General features: G+C 43.5%; 2 protein-coding genes across 7 annotated transcripts in view; one reads left to right on the top strand and one right to left on the bottom strand.

Annotated features, from left to right (window-relative positions):
- LOC5507978 (CUB and sushi domain-containing protein 1-like) overlaps positions 1-1,446 on the top strand; it is a 48,642-nt gene extending 47,196 nt beyond the window's left edge. For all 5 annotated transcript variants that reach the window (XM_048730874.1, XM_032376697.2, XM_048730875.1 and 2 more), the window contains one exon: positions 379-1,446. In XM_048730874.1, the coding sequence (XP_048586831.1) occupies positions 379-800 (422 nt within the window). In that variant the 3' untranslated portion in view covers positions 801-1,446. The remainder of the gene's footprint in view (positions 1-378) is intronic.
- On the bottom strand, positions 1,442-19,654 carry LOC5507980. 2 transcript variants are annotated; one of them, XM_032376703.2, is made up of 13 exons: positions 19,413-19,654; positions 17,431-17,532; positions 15,677-15,814; positions 12,761-12,856; positions 11,814-11,957; positions 11,127-11,222; positions 10,684-10,779; positions 9,505-9,560; positions 8,935-9,304; positions 4,548-4,601; positions 4,425-4,474; positions 2,651-2,794; positions 1,442-2,258 (listed from the first exon to the last, which is right to left on the bottom strand). In XM_032376703.2, exons 1-13 carry the CDS (start codon positions 19,518-19,520, stop codon positions 2,117-2,119), a joined length of 1,596 nt encoding a protein of 531 aa, XP_032232594.1. In that variant the 5' UTR covers positions 19,521-19,654; the 3' UTR covers positions 1,442-2,116. The 2 variants fall into 2 exon arrangements, with proteins under 2 accessions (XP_032232594.1, XP_048586839.1); XM_048730882.1 differs by lacking the exons at positions 1,442-2,258; positions 2,651-2,794 and adding an exon at positions 4,202-4,244.
- Positions 19,655-20,617: the final 963 nt, after the last annotated feature.

Raw genomic sequence — 20,617 nt, 5'->3', positions numbered from 1 at the left:
CGTTCAAAGACAGGCGCAAGAAAATCAAGTAGTCGCGTTCTTTTGCCTTTTCCCTTGCGTTCCTGTGATAATTATCCTTAATGAGAAAAAAAAAGGAGACCGGTTCGTTGTACCAAACGATAATTGTGCGTATTGTTAAGTCAAATTTCAAACTATCTATTGCTAGATTGTCTTGTGGGCGTTTAAGGATAACTAGCTACACTCCTTACTTGTTGTAAAGTAAACCGTGTACCAAGATTTGACAAACTTCCTCGTATGCGCGTAAAGATCATCTCTTATACTTGTTTTATGCCAATCTTGTATCCATCTCTTTGACATATTTGCTTGTGAGGATACGTGTTTTAAAGTCATTCTTGTACCCATGTTTGTTTTCCCCAGAATGCCTCGTACGTGGAGCCTCTGTATTTGCGCGCTGGTTTACTGTCCACAAATTAGCTATATTCTACCATGGTCACGTGACGCACATCAGTACCGACACGGTCCGAGTGATGCCGAGCGAACACGAACCGAACTTTCCGAAAAACAAACCACAAGAATTCAACCGCGACATCCCGGCCGAACTCGTAGCCGACAATGTTCCAGAGGTGAAGGATCTCCTGCTCGCAACACCCGTTATAGCCCTCACTCAGCGAGACGGAGGGCCCGTGTACGCGTCGGGAAGTATTCGGAACGCGGTCGGGATCTGGTTTCTAGTGGAGCTTGATGATACCGAGAGGATTTGGTTGAAGAAAGAGGATATCCGCCTACGAAAGAGAACACCGATGTACTGCTCACTGAGACTAGGGGCACAGGCTCACTGAGACTAGGGGCACAGGCTCACTGGGTACAAGATCACTGTGTCTAGGGGTACAAGATCACTGTGACTAGGGGTACAAGATCACTGAGACTAGGGGTACAAGATCACTGAGACTAGGGGTACAAGATCACTGAGACTAGGGGTACAAGATCACTGAGACTAGGGGTACAAGATCACTGTGACTAGGGGTACAAGATCACTGTGACTAGGGGTACAAGATCACTGTGTCTAGCGGTACAAGATCACTGTGTCTAGCGGTACAAGATCACTGTGTCTAGGGGTACAAGATCACTGTGTCTAGGGGTACAAGATCACTGTGACTAGGGGTACAAGATCACTGAGACTAGGGGTACAAGATCACTGTGACTAGGGGTACAAGCTACTACATCATTCAGCACATCTGTATTGTACAAAAAGATATTTACTTTTGAAGAACCCAACCAATAGAAAAAAGGGCGAATAATCTTAATTACAGATAGACATTGACTGAAAAGATATCAATATCCAAAGATATCAACAGTTCATGTGAAAATCCCAGCGAGTTGTGGCAGGGGTGGCTTATTTCTGAAAACACGAATAAGCAGTTTGTTTAATTTTTCCCCTGTATACTAACAAATCTCAAGAGACAAATAAACAACAAATTTCTAAAATTTGTAATTTATTTATTCAAACATTTTTCTTCAATCATTCTTTTAATATTTTTAATTCTTTGACGAACAGGAAGGAAGATATAAATACTCATATCCAATTGAATAACTTGCTAAATCCTTGAATTTGTCAAGGGTTATTTATATCACCGCAATATCATTCACAATCTTTACTTTCGTCGCTTTTACACCTGCGAAAACTAAACAATGCAACGAGCTTCACGTGACTGAATGGGTTGTATTCAGCCAAGTCTCTCTCATTCATAAAGTTATTCTGTAAAAGATTTATCAAGTTTCATATACAAAATGTACAAAAAAGGAAAACAAGCAATACTTGTTGGGAAGCTTCACTTCCTTTTAAATCTAAATGAAGAGCTCAACATTAAAAAAAAATACAAAAATGATAATTTGATGATATAAAAAATCTATATTAAGCTATGTATAAGCAATTTTATCTCATTTGATAATGTTCATGCTTGCTTTTCTCCCCGTACCCAAGGAAAGCACACAAGGCATGATGGGAGGAGCTCCTACCTATGGTCCTTTGCTTGCCTGACCCTTCCCATAATGCATAGCGCATTGCTATGTTTCACTGTATGAGTCTCCACCATCAGTCTCATTTTGGCGGTAGATGCACAAGTCTTCCTGGGTGTCACGTGAAACCTCCCCTATGTCACGTGGACATGACTGGAAGGTTCGGGCCTTGCTCGGATGGCTCAGGACTTGCCGTTCTCTCCTCGGGTTTTCGGCCAATAATCGTCAGGGCTGTTATCCGTGCTCTTCTGTACACGCTAACGATATTGAACCCAAGCAATCTGCGAAAGAAAAAAAGCATTTTTTATTAACTGATGCGTCACTAAATCACACTAATACAGTAAGTCTTGTACATTTCTGACAGTCTGTTTGTATATTTTGTTTTCAGTTCTTCTGTTTGATTGCCTGTCATTCCGTCCTTTCCTTTCTGTCCCTAAAAGTATTTCTGTCTGACTTTCCTTCTGTAGGCCTGCCTCTATTTGTCTGTCCTGTGTCTGTCTATCTCTGTCAGCCTTCTGTATTATATCTCTGTCTTTTTTATGTCTGTCATGTGTCTGTCTATCTCTGTCAGACTTCTGTATATATCTGTCTTTTTTATGTCTGTCATGTGTCTGTCTATCTCTGTCAGACTTCTATCTTTCCTTCTGTCAATCATCTCCTATGTATTTCTCACCTAAGACACAGGTATTCCATGATGACAGACATTCCCACAATGAGCACCTTGCAGGCCGTTGATAGCGGCATGAAGCAGACCATGTAGGCCCCTGTGGGTGAGGCCACCATCACTGATAGAATCACTATGGTAACAGACCAGTACCTAGCAACACATGAACAATGAGTCATATCACTATGGTAACAGACCAGTACCTAGCAACACATGAACAATGAGTCATATCACTATGGTAACAGACCAGTACCTAGCAACACATGAACAATGAGTCATATCACTATGGTAACAGACCAGTACCTAGCAACACATGAACAATGAGTCATATCACTATGGTAACAGACCAGTACCTAGCAACACATGAACAATGAGTCATATCACTAAGGTAACAGACCAGTACCTAGCAACACATGAACAATGAGTCATATCACTATGGTAACAGACCAGTACCTAGCAACACATGAACAATGAGTCATATCACTATGGTAACAGACCAGTACCTAGCAACACATGAACAATGAGTCACATCACTAAGGTAACAGACCAGTACCTAGCAACACATGAACAATGAGTCATATCACTATGGTAACAGACCAGTACCTAGCAACACATGAACAATGAGTCACATCACTATGGTAACAGACCAGTACCTAGCAACACATGAACAATGAGTCACATCACTATGGTAACAGACCAGTACCTAGCAACACATGAACAATGAGTCACATCACTATGGTAACAGACCAGTACCTAGCAACACATGAACAATGAGTCACATCACTATGGTAACAGACCAGTACCTAGCAACACATGAACAATGAGTCACATCACTATGGTAACAGACCAGTACCTAGCAACACATGAACAATGAGTCACATCACTATGGTAACAGACCAGTACCTAGCAACACATGAACAATGAGTCACATCACTATGGTAACAGACCAGTACCTAGCAACACATGAACAATGAGTCACATCACTATGGTAACAGACCAGTACCTAGCAACACATGAACAATGAGTCACATCACTATGGTAACAGACCAGTACCTAGCAACACATGAACAATGAGTCACATCACTAAGGTAACAGACCAGTACCTAGCAACACATGAACAATGAGTCACATCACTAAGGTAACAGACCAGTACCTAGCAACACATGAACAATGAGTCACATCACTAAGGTAACAGACCAGTACCTAGCAAAACATGAACAATGAGTCACATCACTAAGGTAACAGACCAGTACCTAGCAACACATGAACAATGAGTCACATCACTAAGGTAACAGACCAGTACCTAGCAACACATGAACAATGAGTTATATCACTATGGTAACAGACCAGTACCTAGCAACACATGAACAATGAGTCACATCACTAAGGTAACAGACCAGTACCTAGCAACACATGAACAATGAGTCACATCACTAAGGTAACAGACCAGTACCTAGCAACACATGAACAATGAGTTATATCACTATGGTAACAGACCAGTACCTAGCAGCACATGAACAATGAGTTATATCACTATGGTAACAGACCAGTACCTAGCAACACATAAACAATGAGTCATATCACTATGGTAACAGACCAGTACCTAGCAACACATAAACAATACATGAACAATGAGTCATATCACTATTAAATATATGAGCATATTCAATTTCTCTGCAATAATAGACTAGTAATCTTAATTTTTAAGCTGCATACGCTCTGACAGATAAAACGTCCCATCCCTAGCTTCCATAAAAAGTCTTGTGATATGCTGAATATTTACCTTACGGTGAGTCCATTAGGTAACCATGTGCGTCCTTCTGTTAGTATGTACTGTGGACAAGAGAGAGACGCTTTAAATGTTAAATGGATCATACAGCACAGCACAAAAAAACCTGTACCTTACCTCTTCATCACAAACTTTACATCTAGGGGGGTCTCGACTTTCTGAGGATGTTGACTGTAAATGGAAAGGAGTGACAAATGTCATTTGCTATATGCTGTAGGGTGCTAAAACCCATGGTCGCACCACTCTGTCTTTAAGGGACTGAAAGAACATGACCCCTACACCCCGACTGCCCTAACCCAACTGCCCCTCCACCCCAGACCCACCTGCCCCTCCACCCCAGACCCACCTGCCCCTCCACCCCAGACCCACCCAACCCAAACCCACATCCAAAACCCTACCCCACATGCCCCTACACCCCAGACCCACCCAACCCAAACCTACATGCCCCTACACCCCAAACCCACCCACCCCAAACCCACATGCCCCTACACCCCAGACCCACCCAACCCAAATCCACATGCCCCTACACCCCAAACCCACATGCCCCTACACCCCAGACCCACCCAACCCAAACCCACATGCCCCTACACCCCAGACCCACCCAACCCAAACCCATATGCCCTACACCCCAGACCCACCCAACCCAAACCCACATGCCCCTACACCCCAGACCCACCCAACCCAAACCAACATGCCCCTACACCCCAGACCCACCCAACCCAAACCCACATCCAAAACCATACCCCACATGCCCCTACACCCCAAACCCACATGCCCTACACCCCAAACAAACCCACCCAACCCAAACCCACATGCCCCTACACCCCAGACCCACCCAACCCAGACCCACATGCCCTACACCCCAGACCCACCCAACCCAAATCCACATGCCCCTACACCCCAGACCCACCCAACCCAAACCCACATCCAAAACCATACCCCACATGCCCCTACACCCCAAACCCACATGCCCTACACCCCAGACCCACCCAACCCAAATCCACATGCCCCTACACCCCAGACCCACCCAACCTTAAAACCACATGCCCTACACCCCAGACCCACATGCCCTACACCCCAGACCCACCCAACCCAAATCCACATGCCCCTACACCCCAGACCCACCCAACCCAAACCCACATGCCCCTACACCCCAAACCCACATGCCCTACACCCCAAACCCACATGCCCCTACATCCCAAACCCACCCAACCCAAACCCACATGCCCTACACCCTAGACCCACCCAACCTAAACCCACATGCCCTACTCCCCAAACCCACATGCCCTACTCCCCAAACCCACATGCCCCTACACCCCAAACCCACCCAACCCAAACCCACATGCCCTACACCCCAAACCCACCCAACCCAAACCCACATGCCCTACACCTCAATTCCACCCAACCCAAACCCACATGCCCTACACCCCAAACCCACCCAACCTAAACCCACATGCCCTACTCCCCAAACCCACATGCCCCTACACCCCAAACCCACATGCCCTACACCCCAAACCCACCCACCCCAAACCCACATGCCCCTACACCCCAAACCCACCCAACCCAAACCCACATGCCCCTACACCCCAAACCCACATGTCCCTACACCCCAAACCCACATGCCCTACACCCCAAACCCACCCAACCCAAACCCACATGCCCTACACCCCAAACCCACCCAACCCAAACCCACATGCCCCTACACCCCAAACCCACCCAACCCAAACCCACATGCCCTACACCCCAAACCCACCCAACACAAACCCACATGCCCTACACCCCAAACCCACCTAACCCAAACCCACATGCCCCTACACCCCAAACCCACATGCCCCTACACCCCAAACCCACATGCCCCTAAACCCCAAACCCACCCAACCCAAACGCCCCTACACCTCAAACCCACCCAACCCAAACCCACATGCCCCTAAACCCCAAACCCACATGCCTCTAAACCTCAAACCCACCCAACCCAAACCCACATGCCCCTACACCCCAAACCCACCCAACCCAAACCCACATGCCCCTACACCCCAAACCCACATGCCTCTAAACCTCAAACCCACCCAACCCAAACCCACATGCCCCTACACCCCAAACCCACCCAACCCAAACCCACATGCCCCTAAACCCCAAACCCACCCAACCCAAACCCACATGCCCCTACACCCCAAACCCACCCAACCCAAACCCACATGCCCCTACACCCCAAACCCACCCAACCCAAACCCACATGCCCTACACCCCAAACCCACATGCCTCTAAACCTCAAACCCACCCAACCCAAACCCACATGCCCCTAAACCTCAAACCCACCCAACCCAAACCCACATGCCCCTACTCCCCAAACCCACCCAACCCAAACCCACATGCCCCTACACCCCAAACCCACCCAACCCAAACCCACATGCCCCTACACCCCAAACCCACCCAACCCAAACCCACATGCCCTACACCCTAGACCCACCCAACCTAAACCCACATGCCCTACACCCCAAACCCACCCAACCCAAACCCACATGCCCCTACTCCCCAAACCCACATGCCCCTACACCCCAAACCCACCCAACCCAAACCCACATGCCCTACACCCCAAACCCACATGCCCCTACACCCCAAACCCACATGCCCTACACCCCAAACCCACATGCCCTACATTCCAAAACCCACCCAACCTAAACCCACATGCCCTACTCCCCAAACCCACATGCCCCTACACCCCAAACCCACATGCCCTACACCCCAAACCCACCCAACCCAAACCCACATGCCCTACACCCCAAACCCACATGCCCCTACACCCCAAACCCACATGCCCTACACCCCAAACCCACATGCCCCTAAACCCCAAACCCACCCAACCCAAACCCACATGCCCCTACACCCCAAACCCACCCAACCCAAACCCACATGCCCCTAAACCCCAAACCCACCCAACCCAAACCCACATGCCCCTACACCCCAAACCCACATGCCTCTAAACCTCAAACCCACCCAACCCAAACCCACAGGCCCTACACCCCAAACCCACATGCCTCTAAACCTCAAACCCACCCAACCCAAACCCACATGCCCCTACACCCCAAACCCACCCAACCCAAACCCACATGCCCCTACACCCCAAACCCACATGCCTCTAAACCTCAAACCCACCCAACCCAAACCCACATGCCCCTACACCCCAAACCCACCCAACCCAAACCCACATGCCCTACACCCCAAACCCACCCAACCCAAACCCACATGCCCCTACACCCCAAACCCACCCAACCCAAACCCACATGCCCTACACCCCAAACCCACCCACCCCAAACCCACATGCCCCTACACCCCAAACCCACCCACCCCAAATCACATGCCCCTACACCCCAAACCCACCCACCCCAAACCCACATGCCCTACACCCCAAACCCACATGCCCTACACCCCAAACCCACATGCCCCTACACCCCAAACCCACCCACCCCAAACCCACATGCCCCTACACCCCAAACCCACCCAACCAAAACCCACATGCCCTACACCCCAAACCCACCCAACCAAAACCCACATGCCCTACACCTCAATTCCACCCAACCCAAACCCACATGCCCCTACACCCCAAACCCACCCAACCCAAACCCACATGCCCCTACACACCAAACCCACATGCCTCTAAACCTCAAACCCACCCAACCCAAACCCACATGCCCCTACACCCCAAACCCACCCAACCCAAACCCACATGCCCTACACCCCAAACCCACCCAACCCAAACCCACATGCCCCTACACCCCAAACCCACCCAACCCAAACCCACATGCCCTACACCCCAAACCCACCCACCCCAAACCCACATGTCCCTACACCCCAAACCCACCCACCCCAAATCACATGCCCCTACACCCCAAACCCACCCACCCCAAACCCACATGCCCTACACCCCAAACCCACATGCCCTACACCCCAAACCCACCCACCCTAAACCCACATGCCCCTACACCCCAAACCCACCCACCCCAAACCCACATGCCCCTACACCCCAAACCCACCCAACCAAAACCCACATGCCCTACACCCCAAACCCACCCAACCAAAACCCACATGCCCTACACCTCAATTCCACCCAACCCAAACCCACATGCCCCTACACCCCAAACCCACATGCCCTACACCCCAAACCCACCCAACCCAAACCCACATGCCCCTACACCCCAAACCCACATGCCTCTAAACCTCAAACCCACCCAACCCAAACCCACATGCCCCTACTCCCCAAACCCACATGCCCCTAAACCCCAAACCCACCCAACCCAAACCCACATGCCCTACACCCCAAACCTAGCCTCCCCCATACCCCAACCCAACCCACCCCTACACTCAACCAACCCAACCCTTCATACCCCTACACCCGACCTAGCGGCCCCCTACACCCCACCCCTACAACCCAAAGCAACCCTTACACTCTGAACCAACCCACCCCCATTGCACCTGCCCCTACACCCCAACCCAAACCAACCCTCACCTCTAGTAACCACCGTCTAAGGCACTCATGATGCACTGCGGCCACGTCGCCCTTACATTTGCATGGAAATATCATAGGCCCTGCATCTGTGCGAGTTGTATCATAACACACCCAGCAATCATACTCAATTGTAGCCTCATCCTTAGCAGGCTCTATAGACTCATAGCTTGTTGTAGGGGAGCCACTAGAGAGAAGACTTTTTGTTTCACTGTCAGCCGAGCGGTGAAATCGAAGGAGTTTCTTTGGGTTGAGGACCCATAACTGGTGCGGGCTTTCCCAGTTCCATAGGCAGCATGGGAACCACAAAGCCACTCCCACCTCAAAGACTCGGAACAATATCTCCAGGATGTTACGGCTTGCAACAGGTATGCTGGAGAAACGTATGTACCACGGTTAACACAGAAGTACAAGGTCACACTTAAAAGGCACATTATCAACAATATCCTCATTAATACTGTACCCAATATGTATGTAACAGAAAGTGCAATAGGTCCATGAATCAACTGTCACCTTATTAATAAGTTATCTTCCTATTGACAGCAGTTCTACCTAGAACTATAGAATACTGACCTGTCTTTCCACACGTTCCCCATCACCTCGCCCATCAGGTAGAGTGATGTAAGGAGCTGCAGATGGAACAGCACAAAAGTGGTGAATATATTTATGTATGTGCATGGTCAAACATAAAACGCTTCAGTGTGCCGGAGCAGGGTTCAAATACTCTGCTTTTTTTGGAATGATACATATATCCCCAGGCCACCCCACTCCCCCCCCCCCCAAGGCAAATCCTTGGTACAGGCTAGGACTTCTAATGTGGCAATACTGATTTACAGCTGCCAAATACTACAATCCCACTCAAAACAACTGGTGGTCCTTAATTAGCTGATAAACAGCATATTTTCACTACTTTTGCTCTCTGGCTCTCAGCAATGTGGAACACCTTGCCTTTTTACCAACAGTTTCAGCATTCTTTCGCAAACTGACACAGACATTGCTTTTGGGGAAAAGGGAGGAGAGTCCAGGGATGTCAGATCTAGGACATACGGCATGGAGTTTTAGCAGGCAAAGAGATAACTGTTAACTGATAACATGTTATGAGCAGGACTGTAGCTTCTGCCCTTGTGTAAAACTGAACCATTAGGGAGGCTCATTAGTAATTCTTTATAGCATTTTTTTTTTCATTTTACTCGTTGTAAAATTGGCGTCTTGTAGTCTCAAACCTATCCGATTTCATTTATGTTTTTCGAATAAGCTTATTTAATCATCCTTATTTAATGGGCTACTGTTTTATTTTATTTATCGGTAACCGATTTAAAGTTATTTAACATGGACAGACCCGTATTTTATTAACTTCGCAATGGAGTATGCAACAACAACAAAATTTACATCAGTCAGTTTAGACTTACCCATGATCCCCATCATGCCTTAGTATAAGTTATGTCTCTCCGCAAATTTAAAGAAAATGCATCGTTTATTTTTGGAAATATATTGGAAAGTTTTTAAAATACTGGTCTGATCATATGTTTTAAGTTATCTAAAAATAACTTAAAATGGGTTACTGATAAGTAGAATAAAACAGTAGCGCATCAAATACGGATGATTAAATATCATCCTCCGAAAAATGAATAAAATCGGACAGGATTTGAGACTACTAGATGTCAATTTTATAACAAGCAAATTGAAAAAAATGCTATAAAGAATTACTAACAAGCCTCCTTAAGTAAAGATAAGGGAAAAAATCTTATGTACCTGGAATAACGCCTGTGAGACCAAGCCAACCCGGGACAGGGTGGCCTGTGTACAGTCTACACTCGCAGACTGGGCGGTGATGAATGCTCCTCTTAACTAGCAAGCAAATAACAATAACAATGAAAATAGTGATAGTGATATATATATAATAATTTACAATAATGTAAAATCATAATAATAGGAAAAATAATAATCAAAAAAATAATAACAACAACAACGATAATAACAAAACTCATGTGAGCTGATAATACACTCAAGACTTTTAATAATAAGTCTGTTAGGATGAATATACAAAATTCATACCTTATACTATAGCTCTGCACCATAAATATTTAATAATAGGTCTTTTAGGATAAATATACAAAATTCATACCTTATAGTATAGCTCTACTTCATAAATATTTAATAATAGGTCTGTTAGGAAAAATATACAAAATTCATACCTTATAGTATAGCTCTACTCCATAAATAAGGAAAAACACAAGGACCAGGAACATGAGAGAGGCAAATATTCCACTAAAAATATTCTTTAGGTATATCTGCAAAAAGGATGACAAAAATCAAAACAGTTTGCTTTTAATTTCTTTTTTAAACAACAACAAGAATAACACATCTATATTTGAACACAGTACAGATAATTTCTTGTACAATAATTATAATCAAATTCTAGCACAGAGTGCTGGATGCTGGTAATAGCAAGATGCTAACCGAGTCTGAACGTCTACTAGAAATTAGGTGACACTAAGAAATCACATGAATTTGACTTTTTGATTGGGTGAGGCCATCATGCCAAAGAAAAAAATAAAATCTTGCAATGACAGAAAATATCTGACTGATCTGTAAGTACTAAATTATTAATTTTCTGTTGATGTTATTTGCTTCCAAAAGATGAAACAAGTTTGCAAGCCAAATAATTTGTAGTTCCAGAAAATATCCATACCCCCCCCCCCCTATTGAGGGGGTCAGAGGTGTGACCCCCTCCCCTCTGGAAATTCCTGGGCGTTTGAGCCCCCCACCCCCACGGAATTCCCAATCCCTCAATGGGGGGAAGGGGGGGGGTTCGATATTTTCTGGAATTACACAATCATGATTGCTTAACGCAAGTTGGAGATTGTAAAGTGATGTGTCACCTGCGTCTTCAGGTCTGTGGTCTCTATTGTTATGACTTGGACCAGGAGAACCACATAAATAAACGAGTTGATCATTATGAAGCCTTTATGGGACTTGTTAAGGAATCTTGGCTTATCAAAACGGAGTCCCGCCACATGGAATGTCTGCAGTGAAAACAAAGCAAGTCAGACTGAATGAACAAGCTTATTGTTACTATATCTGGCATTACTCAAATTCTGTAATTCTTAAAAAAAATTGGAATTAAAGAGATTTAATTCCAATGAACTTTATATTTCGAAATTTAATAACCCTGTTTTTTTTTTTATTTTCTATTTTTCCAAAAATTGATGAGATGATGTTTTTCAGCTTCAATGTAATTATGTTAATCATTAAATTAGAGTCCAGCACTTTGTGTTTAATAATGACATCCTAAGTGAAGATAAGTCGTGCTTTTAACAATTCCTCGAAATGTAATTCCCCCAAAATATGCCAACCTTCCATTTTCATGGAATAAAGCACAGGTAGCCCAGGCTCTGTCTATGAGAGAGAACATATGGAGTTGTTACTTTATGCAAGTATTTTTCCATAAAAATGTAATAAATTCAATCCAACTTGATGTAGTACTTGTAGTTGTCTATTACTGTATTTACACGTTTAAGCAATTTAGAGGGCATTTGGGGCCACTTTAGCACAGTTCCGTGAAATTTAGAATTCCCTCTATCACTCCCTTTAGTAACAACTCCACATGTTCTCTCTATTAACAGCCAATGAGCCGCTCGGTTCAAATTACTCATTGACAGAGCCTAGGCTACCTGTGAATAAAGTGCACGCAAAATATACTACCAATAAGGAAGACATTGAACACCAAGACAAACAAGAACAGTATGGAAAATTATTTTGAATGACAAACCCAAGTTACTAAAATAAAGTAACAAAGGCTAATAGTAGCTCAATAAAAAGCACATACCTCGGCCCAGAAGCAGATAAGAATGGAAAAGCCAGATATGATCATGGGGTAGTACACGCTGAACAGATTAGGGGCTAGCGCCCCCGGTAGATAACCCTGGAAATGACAAACAGATATGATCATGGGGTAGTACACACTGAACAGATATGATAATGGGGTAGTACACACTGAACAGATAAGATAATGGGGTAGTGCACACTGAACAGATATGATAATGGGGTAGTGCACACTGAACAGATATTATAATGGGGTAGTACACACTGAACAGATATGATAATGGGGTGGTGCACACTGAACAGATATGATAATGGGGTAGTGCACACTGAACAGATATGATAATGGGGTGGTGCACACTGAACAGATATGATAATGGGGTAGTACACACTGATCAGATATGATAATGGGGTAGTACACACTGAACAGATATGATAATGGGGTAGTGCACACTGAACAGATATGATAATGGGGTAGTACACACTGAACAGATATGATAATGGGGTAGTACACACTGAACAGATATGATAATGGGGTAGTGCACACTGAACAGATATGATAATGGGGTAGTACACACTGATCAGATATGATAATGAGGTAGTGCACACTGAACAGATATGATAATGGGGTAGTACACACTGAACAGATATGATAATGGGGTAGTGCACACTGAACAGATATGATCATGGGGTAGTGCACACTGAACAGATATGATAATGGGGTGGTGCACACTGAACAGATATGATAATGGGGTAGTACACACTGATCAGATATGATAATGGGGTAGTACACACTGAACAGATATGATAATGGGGTAGTGCACACTGAACAGATATGATAATGGGGTGGTGCACACTGAACAGATATGATAATGGGGTAGTGCACACTGAACAGATATGATAATGGGGTAGTACACACTGAACAGATATGATAATGGGGTAGTACACACTGAACAGATATGATAATGAGGTAGTGCACACTGAACAGATATGATAATGGGGTGGTGCACACTGAACAGATATGATAATGGGGTAGTACACACTGATCAGATATGATAATGGGGTAGTGCACACTGAACAGATATGATAATGGGGTAGAACACACTGAACAGATATGATAATGGGGTAGAACACACTGAACAGATATGATAATGGGGTAGTGCACACTGAACAGATATGATAATGGGGTGGTGCACACTGAACAGATATGATAATGGGGTAGTGCACACTGAACAGATATGATAATGGGGTAGTACACACTGAACAGATATGATAATGGGGTAGTGCACACTGAACAGATATGATAATGGGGTAGTACACACTGAACAGATATGATAATGGGGTAGTACACACTGAACAGATATGATAATGGGGTAGTGCACACTGAACAGATATGATAATGGGGTAGTGCACACTGAACAGATATGATAATGGGGTAGTACACACTGAACAGATATGATAATGGGGTGGTGCACACTGAACAGATATGATAATAGGGTGGTGCACACTGAACAGATATGATAATGGGGTAGTACACACTGAACAGATATGATAATGAGGTAGTGCACACTGAACAGATATGATAATGAGGTAGTGCACACTGAACAGATATGATAATGGGGTAGTACACACTGAACAGATATGATCATGGGGTAGTGCACACTGAACAGATATGATAATGGGGTAGTGCACACTGAACAGATATGATAATGGGGTAGTACACACTGAACAGATATGATAATGGGGTGGTGCACACTGAACAGATATGATAATAGGGTGGTGCACACTGAACAGATATGATAATGGGGTAGTACACACTGAACAGATATGATAATGGGGTAGTGCACACTGAACAGATATGATCATGGGGTAGTGCACACTGAACAGATATGATAATGAGGTAGTGCACACTGAACAGATATGATAATGGGGTAGTACACACTGAACAGATATGATAATGGGGTAGTACACACTGAACAGATATGATAATGAGGTAGTGCACACTGAACAGATATGATAATGGGGTGGTGCACACTGAACAGATATGATAATGGGGTAGTACACACTGATCAGATATGATAATGGGGTAGTGCACACTGAACAGATATGATAATGGGGTAGAACACACTGAACAGATATGATAATGGGGTAGTACACACTGAACAGATATGATAATGAGGTAGTGCACACTGAACAGATATGATAATGGGGTGGTGCACACTGAACAGATATGATAATGGGGTAGTACACACTGAACAGATATGATAATGGGGTAGTGCACACTGAACAGATATGATAATGGGGTAGAACACACTGAACAGATATGATCATGGGGTAGAACACACTGAACAGATATGATAATGGGGTAGTGCACACTGAACAGATATGATAATGGGGTAGAACACACTGAACAGATATGATAATGAGGTAGTGCACACTGAACAGATATGATAATGGGGTAGTACACACTGAACAGATATGATCATGGGGTAGTGCACACTGAACAGATATGATAATGAGGTAGTGCACACTGAACAGATATGATAATGGGGTAGTGCACACTGAACAGATATGATAATGAGGTAGTGCACACTGAACAGATATGATAATGGGGTAGTACACACTGAACAGATATGATAATGGGGTAGTGCACACTGAACAGATATGATAATGGGGTAGTACACACTTATCAAATTAGGGGCTAATGTCCCTGGTAGATAACCCTGGAAATGACAAACAGCAGCAGTGAGGAAAGACAGGTTTTCTCAAGGGAACACAGGTATGGACAGAGATTGAAATGCTAGAAATACTGTTAGCAGGAAGAGAGCTCTGTTAGCAGGGTAGATGGTGAGGTACTTGGAGAACAGGGAACAGGATAGTGATGGGACAGGTGGGATGAAAATGAGAAGGAAAGGGAAATTACCTGCACTGAATGATACAGTCCTCTAGAGCCGCAAGCGATTATCATACACACATACAGCATCTTTTGTACTGTTGGGCGGCATGCTTTGGCTACTGATGGTCTTTTTAGCTTGCAGAACTCTGATCTTATACATAAAATCTAGAAAAAATGGAGGAATTACACATGTGATACAGAGCCAGGGGGTTAGTGTTTTCATTCAATATTCAAAGACAAAATATGTAAAGAAACCTAAAAAAATGTAAACACAAACTTTTATAATTAATCAAATTCACTTTCAAATACCACATAGCTTCCCCAAAATAGCCGATGGAAATGGATGATTTCTCACACTTGGTATTTTTCTAGGGTGACAAAATGGATGATTTCTCACACTTGGTACTTTGCTATGGTGACAAAATGGATGATTTCTCACACTTGGTATTTTGCTAGGGTGACAAAATGGATGATTTCTCACACTTGGTACTTTGCTATGGTGACAAAATGGATGATTTCTCACACTTGGTATTTTTCTAGGGTGACAAAATGGATGATTTCTCACACTTGGTACTTTGCTATGGTGACAAAATGGATGATTTCTCACACTTGGTATTTTGCTAGGGTGACAAAATGGATGATTTCTCACACTTGGTATTTTGCTAGGGTGACAAAATGGATGATTTCTCACACTTGGTATTTTGCTAGGGTGACAAAATGGATGATTTCTCACACTTGGTACTTTGCTATGGTGACAAAATGGATGATTTCTCACACTTGGTATTTTTCTAGGGTGACAAAATGGATGATTTCTCACACTTGGTACTTTGCTATGGTGACAAAATGGATGATTTCTCACACTTGGTATTTTGCTAGGGTGACAAAATGGATGATTTCTCACACTTGGTATTTTGCTAGGGTGACAAAATGGATGATTTCTCACAATTGGTATTTTTTCTAGGGTGACAAAATGGATGATTTCTCACACTTGGTATTTTGTTATGGTGACAAAATGGATGATTTCTCACACTTGGTATTTTGCTAGGGTGACAAAATGGATGATTTCTCACACTTGGTGTTTTGCTAGGGTGACAAAATGGATGATTTGCCACACTTGGTATTTTTTCTAGGGTGACAAAATGGATGATTTCTCACACTTGGTACTTTGCTATGGTGACAAAATGGATGATTTCTCACACTTGGTATTTTGCTAGGGTGACAAAATGGATGATTTCTCACACTTGGTGTTTTGCTAGGGTGACAAAATGGATGATTTCTCACACTTGGTATTTTGCTAGGGTGACAAAATGGATGATTTCTCACACTTGGTATTTTGCTATGGTGACAAAATGGATGATTTCTCACATTCGGTACTTTGCTAGGGTGACAAAATGGATGATTTCTCACATTTGGTACTTTGCTAGGATGACAAAATGGATGATTTCTCACACTTGGTATTTTGCTAGGGTGACAAAATGGATGATTTCTCACACTTGGTATTTTGCTATGGTGACAAAATGGATGATTTCTCACATTTGGTACTTTGCTAGGGTGACAAAATGGATGATTTCTCACACTTGGTACTTTGCTAGGATGACAAAATGGATGATTTCTTACACTTGGTACTTTGCTAGGATGACAAAATGGATGATTTCTCACACTTGGTACTTTGCTAGGATGACAAAATAATGGCTGACAGAAACTCTTTAACAGAACGTGCAACTTTCCTCCTTATCCTGAACTAGTGGCGTAGAATATTTAAAAAGTCAATCTGTACTTACTAACTGTAAGAAGGATACTGCTGACAAGATGTAGAAAATGGCACCAAACCCAACGTTGTACCCCAGGTTGTAATCTGTGCAATTGCCACCACTATACTTGACCTGAAAATGTAAGAGATTTATATCAGGATTATAGTTAAAAAGTAACACATACTAGCTTGGCTTGACTAAGGTAAATAGCAAGGCTTAGACAGGGAGTTTATGGAGTTCTACGTCAGAGGTGAGCAAAAAGAAAAATAACTGTTGCACTTCAAGGCACCAGGAAAGGAAAAAAAAAAACACCACAAAGGACAATATGATAAATGACCAATGAGTTCCCCAAAATCTCTGGCAGATGGGTCTAAGAAAGGCAATTCTCATATCAATTGCTGATGGTTGCAATAGAGCAAAAAACACTCCTCTGTAATATTACACTTTTTGGCTCATTTTAATCTTTGAAAAAAGAGCACTAAAATATATTATCTTAAGTGTTCTGTATGAATGGCAATTTCTACACAGTAACATTCAACTACTAACAAGGACTACCAACATTACATAGTTGGATATCTGTGTAACTGGAAATGACCTGGACATATGGGTCACTATCTCAGACAGTGTTGACATCCAAAAAGATCGTACAAAGAGTAATCTTTTCTGTCCCCCGAGACCTCAAGCAAATGAAATACAATCCTCATATCATGATGTGGAGCAGAAGGTTAGGCTCTCCAACTGGAACACAGCCATGGAAATGTGATATCAATAATAACTAAAGTAAATTAATCTGGTTATGCACAGTGTAAATGACCCACCCACATGTTAAGAAAGTGGGACTTTGATAGCAATACTCAATAGAAATATATTCTTGGTATAACTAATTTCTAGTCCGACTTAACATACATCTTGTTTAAATTACTTTCTTGATATAATGATCATTATTTAATTATCTTCCCCTATCATTACATTGAGGTTACGCTGTACATTTTTTATACATGTAAAACCAAGAGGTGTTGTGTAAACCGAATGTAACTGGTTACAAGACAAACAAAAAATAGCTTGGCATTGCTTCAAGCAACAACAATGCCTGGAAAAGCAGAAACAATGGGACTTTGTTCACAAAAATAGTACAATCCATAATAATCAATGAGTAAGGTATGTATTTACATTGACTTGTAAAAAGTCAGTCAAAGTATTTAGTAATTAATTATTTACTGTTTACTTATATACGCTGCGAGACACCATTATTATCCATAAGTACCTGTGGAGGAAAATGGCGGCTTTCCAGCATTTTCGAATTCCTAAAACACCATGTTTGATGACAAAAAAGGGAAAAGCATGACTACTTGTTTCGTTTTCTTTGACATAGATAGATGGTAACATGTTTTCGTGTCGGTGTTTCGCAAGATGAAGGGAAAAGGTTACAGAAGTGTTGTGTCGTGATTTGACTAAGATCCGCTTTCTACGTACAAGAATTCGCGGAGTATTTTGCGGTTGAATAATATCACGACTTTAAGCACAGATCCAGCTAACGGGGGATTAAGAAAACGAGTAAGCTAAATATCATGAAATTATTAGAAAAAGAAGAGGAATTTGAAAATTTCGCAAAAAAACTGCATTGTTTACATCGACTTGAGCTCTGACTGGTACCATAAATAAGCAGCGATATGCAAACAACACACAATTTGAAAAGAATAAAATCAACATTACATTGAGGGTGACTCGAATTAGCGATCGGTTATAATAAGTAAACTGACTGAAAACATCTAAAAACCGGAAAATTTCACAACGAAACGCCAACGCTCAACCACCTTATTCCAGCTTTTTGCGGTTAACTTGATTTCCCATTCAAAAATACACTCGAAATATGATTTTTGAAGAACCTCAAATACTCTTTGTCCTGCTAGCGAAGACCAACTATAGGTAGGTGAAACTAGGTCGGGGTTATGCTGACAAGCTGTGAGTACTATGAGATTTTGTCGAGGAAGTTTGAGTCGTTATTTTTGTACCTCGCAAACACAGCTCCCGGCGACGCAAGCTCCTCTGCCATTACAATCCCCGGGACAGACGCTTATCACATCGTCTGTCATTTTCATGGCGCTCAAAATGGACTGCATTCTGTCCTAATGTGGACTACAACTGAGGGAAGCGGTATTTGTATTCTCACGAGGCTGGAAACTGAGCAAAACCCAGAGCTTTGGATCAAATTTCTGCTTCCGTCCATCATTGCAAAATAAGATATAAATAGACGCGTAAGGGGGACTGGGGAGACACAGGGGTACCGCGTCAGAGACAGTGCAATGGTAATTTTCCCGCTTAAAAATCTAAAAGCGTAAACTAAAACAACCAGCACAATGACTACCAGACTACCGTTTTTCCGTTCCACCCTAATTCCAATTTGCCTTGAACATGTCCTCCTTTACCCCAACTCAAAGATGGTTTCGTTCCGTGCCTGGGTGATTGCCAAGGCCCGCGTGGAATCCGATCAAAGCCATGTGTAGCGGTAAAAATGAACCGCATTTACCAACTTTAGCTCGGTTATCTTAAGTTTTTCAGAAATGTTCCTGTGTCTAAAGAAAAAAAATACCCGTAGGCCAAACCAAAATAGGGCACTTGCGCAAAGGGATCACGTGACCTTTTGAGTGGCAAAAAAAAGTCAAAATAACTCCCCTGAAATGGCTGCGCTCTTCACGCCAGTGAATGGAAATAAGTCATTTCTAACAAAGAAGCTTGCTGGCTGATTTCTAAGCGCAAAATAAGTTATGCTTTTAGTTTTGTTATTTTGCCCTAACAGCACAAATGACTATACAGGCATTAAAAATAATTTCGAAATGAATCTACGCGACTATTTTAATAGTAACACCATGACGATATAGAATAAGGGGCTTTTCCCACCGACTAAACCTGCGCTGTGGTTGTTGCGCATCTGCACGTGCACATGACGAATAAACAACGGCTGTGTGAAAGATTTGATTTTTGCATGATGATTACATCACTGCTATTAGGCTCCCCAGAGACCCAAGGCGCCCGAATAGACTACAATATTTTTCCTTCTATGTCACAGCGAGCTGTGCGTGGCGTAACCGACTAAGACAGGCCTGGGATCCTGGTTATTGCCTCCCCATTAATGCGCGGGTGCCTCAGGTGCCTTTGTGTTGTACAGTTCGCTAGATAGCGGTGTTGGGGCCGAAATCTCCAGCCTAGCCGTAAAGCT

Source organism: Nematostella vectensis, chromosome 8 (assembly GCF_932526225.1).
Source record: "Nematostella vectensis chromosome 8, jaNemVect1.1, whole genome shotgun sequence".
In the NCBI taxonomy this organism is placed as follows: domain Eukaryota; kingdom Metazoa; phylum Cnidaria; class Anthozoa; order Actiniaria; family Edwardsiidae; genus Nematostella; species Nematostella vectensis.
The sequence above is the reverse complement of the archived record's forward strand: the minus strand, read 5'-3'. Positions and strand labels throughout refer to the sequence as shown.